The sequence below is a fragment of the Octopus bimaculoides genome, chromosome 25 (assembly GCF_001194135.2).
Source record: "Octopus bimaculoides isolate UCB-OBI-ISO-001 chromosome 25, ASM119413v2, whole genome shotgun sequence".
Lineage (NCBI taxonomy): Eukaryota > Metazoa > Mollusca > Cephalopoda > Octopoda > Octopodidae > Octopus > Octopus bimaculoides.
Genome location: NC_069005.1, coordinates 11,243,082 through 11,247,586, shown reverse-complemented (window position 1 = coordinate 11,247,586; position 4,505 = coordinate 11,243,082). Strand labels below are relative to the sequence as shown.

The following is a 4,505-nucleotide window of genomic DNA, read 5'->3' as shown; positions in this document are numbered from 1 at the left end:
CTGTGTGCCTTGGGTATGTGCTGTGGTTTGCTGTGATGCTCTTATGGTTACTGTATTGGAAGTGTTTTGCGTAGGATGTGTGCAGTGCCCAGTAGTGCAATTTTCTGTATGTTATATATATTTGTAAGTCCTGGTGTTTTTGTTATGTATTTGTCTGAATATTTTTTTATTATACCTAAGGCACCTACTATGATAGGAATTGTTTCCGTTTTTAGATTCCACATTCGAGTTACCTCGAGTTACCTTATTATTATTATTATTATTATTCAGGTCACTGCTTGGAATCGAACTCGGGATCTTGGAATTGATAGCCCGCGCTCTTAACCACTATGCCATATGCCCAAGATGAAGATAAATATCCGTCAAGTATAAATATTGTAAATAATGAGTCTCCTATATCTGATGAAGAATGTTACAGGTACCTTGGGGTATATGAAAACATATCTAACGATAGTAGTGTAACAGGAAACGCGTAACTATAACATGTAACAGACGGACAAGAAAAATATGAACCTCAGAACTCTCTGCATACATTAAAATAATGAACCACAATGTATTTGCAATACCAAGTTAGTATGCATTCCAGCATTTCGGCTACTTGGTTGAATGTTTTATGAGATCAGAACCATTGATGTGAAAACCCGAAAGATAATGACTAGTACAAAAATTTTCCACATCAACAGTGACGTAGACTGCCTCGACCTAAAACGAAAGCAAGATTAATGTTGACCCTAAATAAGACAGGATGGTCATGCAAAGCAGCAAAAAAAAATTACTTTAATAAAGCTCAATTAGCATAGAAAAATAGAGAAAATATTCCTTCGGCTATGCACCAGGACTGAAGAAAAAAACTGAGAAAATATTGCAGAGACAAAATAGTTCCTCCACTACAAATATGCTTTAACTGGTTACATAGTTTTATCTTAGTTAATTGGTTGCTTGCTTGCTTGGTGGATATAGAATTATTATGCCGTTGTTATCGTAATACTCAAAGGTGGTGCTTTGGGCGGTTAGCAGGGAATTTTTCATGTAACAGCAAAAAATGTCCCTCAATGATTCATCACGTCGCGAAAGAATGGGTAGCAAATGTATGTTATTCAGCTAGACACAGATATCTTTTACCTTTTATTTGTTTCATTCATGTAGGCTGCGGCCATACTGTAGCACCACCTTGAAGAATTTTAGTCGAGCGTATCGATACCAATACTTATTTTTTATGCCTACCTATTTTGCCGAACCGCTAATTTATGGGGACGTATACACACCAACACCGGTTGTCGTGCGTTGTGTGTGGGCTGGGGGAACACAGACACAGAAACACACACAGATACACACACACGCACACACACACATGCACACATATAAACGACGGGCTTCGTTCAGATTTTGTCTACCAAATCCACTCATGGATTTGGTCGGCACGAGGTTGTAGTAGAAGACATTTATCCAAGGTGCCACGCAGTAGGACTGAACCCGGAACCATGTGATTTGGAAGCAAGCTACTTCCTACACGACCACACATATGTTATATCCTGATATCCAGAACAACGCCCGACCATCTGAATGTTCGATCAAAGTTTAACTGAGTCTCCACCAATAATTAAAAGTCCCTCCACAGCACCAAGATGTCCCTCACTCGATCAATGCAACCATCATCATGACTACCACCACAACCACCACCACCACCACCACCACTACCACTACCACCAACAGCAACAACAACAGAAAGAACAAATACTTACATTTTATAGTAATGTGATTTAGACGTACTCATGGGTACACTGAATATTTTCCACAGTTCCCTGCGGTGTTCCCAGCCAACATTACAGAAATCATTGGCTGTGTAACATTTGTGTTGTGTGCCCAGGATCAATGTGTCGACATCATTACAATCGAGTGACGGACGTTTGTAGATAAGTGTCACCTCTTTCATGAAACATTTTATGATACTATTAATCCAGATTTTACCCTGTAAATATTAGACAGTGGTTAGTAAAAACAAAAATTGACGCTTTTCAAGGGATTGTTTATTTATTTATTTATTTGGGGTGAGTGAATACTAATTCTGTCTAGTTATAACACAAGACAAGCAATTTTGAGAGGAATGGAGGCCAAGTAGATAACAAAGATCCCAGTACTTGGTCTTTCTAATCTGGCGGAGTAAGGAATAGAATAACAAGGTAAGGATGTGGCGTAGAAAAAAAGGAAGAGTTAAAAGAACCCCTTTGATCATGAATGATAATGGGATTACACTTAGAAAGTTGCCCTCCGAAGCACAAGTCTGGGAAGGGCTGTTTATGGAAGATCAGCAGTCAGTTGTGCATACCGGCCTCCCCTCTCCACGCCACCGATGTTATGCAAAGGAAAAGCCGATACAGCTTGGCACCACTGAGGTCACAACTCATTTCTACAGCTGAATGAACTGGAGTGGAGCAACGTGAAATATAGAGTATTGCACAAGAACACAAAACACGGCACGGTCCGGGAATCGAACTCACTACCTCATGCTTGTGATCCCGACGCTCTAACCACTGAGCTATGCACTTTCACATACGATAATGTATAAATATTAAAAAATAGTGAAGGGCACCTCGGACGAGTGTCTTCTACTATATAGCCTCGGGCCGACCAAAGCCTAGGGAGTGGATTTGGTAGGCGGAAACTGAAATAAGCCTGTCGTGTATATGTATGTATATATATATGTGTGTGTGTGTTTGTATGTCTGACACTTGTTTTATGAACCCGAGAGGATGAAAGGCAAAGTGGACCTCGGTGGAAGTTGGACTCAGAAGACGGACGAAAAGCCGCTAAGCTTTTTGCCTAGTGTGTTAATAATTCTGCCAGCTCGTAGTCTTCCGATAATAATAATAATAATAATAATAATAATAATAATAATAATAATAATAATAATAATAATAATAATAATAATAATAATAATAATATTTTCTACTATAGGCACAAGGCCTGGATTTTCTAGAGAGGGGGACATTCGATCACATCGATCCCAGTACTCAACTGGTACTTAATTAATCCAACCCGAAAGGATGAAAGGCAATGCCGACCTCAGCGGAATTTGAATTTAGAATGTAGTGGCAGACGAAATACCGCTAAGCATTTCGACCGGCGTGCAAACGATTCTGCCATCTCGCCACCTTACGATATAATAATGATAATAAAACATGACATTCTCCTTCCTCTTAACTGTCTCTTCATACTCTCTCTCTCTCTCTCTCTCTCTCTCTTTCTCTCTCTCCCTCCCTCACTCTTCTGTCTCTTACTATTTCTCACGCGCGTTTCTAATCAGAAGTTTGACTTACCACGTCAGTTAATTTATGTGCTTTTTCCTTGGATCTCACACAATGAGCACGAGGTCTATTCTTTTTCTTGGGTCCACCACAGGGAAATCTTCCGTGTAAACAATCATAGAACCTGCAGTCCAAATCCTTACTGTATTGCAGGCATTTGTCTGTGATTTCTGAAAAATGGAGAAAAGATGTTGAATAGGATGTTGTTGTTGTTGTTGTTGTTGTTGTATTATAGGTTGCTCCTAAAGTGGCGCTGATCAAACATACAGGGTGTTCGGGGTACATTTGATGATTTTTATGTTTTCTGTTTTTCATGAACAACTTAATGTAGTAGTGAACAGTCAACGGCGTCGGTAAGCGTGTTGAGAAGAAGTTTACTGATATGGAGGACTGGAAGCCATTTGAATATTAGAGAAGTGTTCCTTTATAATAATCATTCGTGCCGGGTATCAAAATACTGACATCATGACTGCTGTTCAATGTTCTGTGAACATTACAAAGGCTATAAGATGTGACGGACAACTGTAATGGAGATACAAAGACGTGGACAACACAACATGCGTTCTAGCTACGCCAGCACGCCAGAAGAGGGTTTTAGGCTCAATTCAGACGGTTATATGAAGCTGCTGGAAATTGTGGTCAAAAACCGGCTGAAGAGGGTTCTGATGTCTTTTTTACATAGGTAGTTCTTCATCTCAGTTGTCGAAAAGAATATCTAACCATTACTCGACATTTAGATATATCAAAAAACGCAACAATACTAGGTTTAGTAAATTAATTTTGTCTCTAAAAGATTATAATAAACAATTCGATTTGTAATGGAATATTCTGTCTAGATCCTTTCCATATGACAAAGGCAAAATTTTGTATATTCAGAATCCACATGATATAACACATATTCATAGCAAAATTTCATTAAAAAATATCCAGTTTTCTGAAAGTTATGATCATCCAAAGTCGAGTGGGGGTAGAAATCTGTAGCTATGCCAATTTGTCTACAATTTCAAGGTCAGCCAAAAGAATGTCTTTGTCCAGGAAAAAAGAGATATTGGCAGAAAGTGAAGCGTACAAAGAAACGAACAGACTGTGTACTACAAAAGTCAGCGCACCACAAAGTGATCAACAGAGATATGCACGACTAACAAGGAATAGGATCTCTTCGGCAGAACGAAGAGGAGTTACAGCTCGAAGAAGCAGCTT

General features: G+C 39.1%; 1 protein-coding gene across 1 annotated transcript in view; it reads right to left on the bottom strand.

Moving 5' to 3' along the window:
- Window positions 1-4,038, bottom strand: part of LOC106876188 (uncharacterized) — a 46,189-nt gene extending 42,151 nt beyond the window's left edge. Inside the window, exons 1-3 of the mRNA XM_052976827.1 lie at window positions 4,026-4,038; window positions 3,318-3,475; window positions 1,743-1,969 (exon numbers count right to left, since the gene is read on the bottom strand). Coding sequence (XP_052832787.1) covers window positions 1,743-1,969; window positions 3,318-3,475; window positions 4,026-4,038 — 398 coding nt within the window. The remainder of the gene's footprint in view (window positions 1-1,742; window positions 1,970-3,317; window positions 3,476-4,025) is intronic.
- Between the last annotated feature and the right edge of the window lie 467 nt (window positions 4,039-4,505).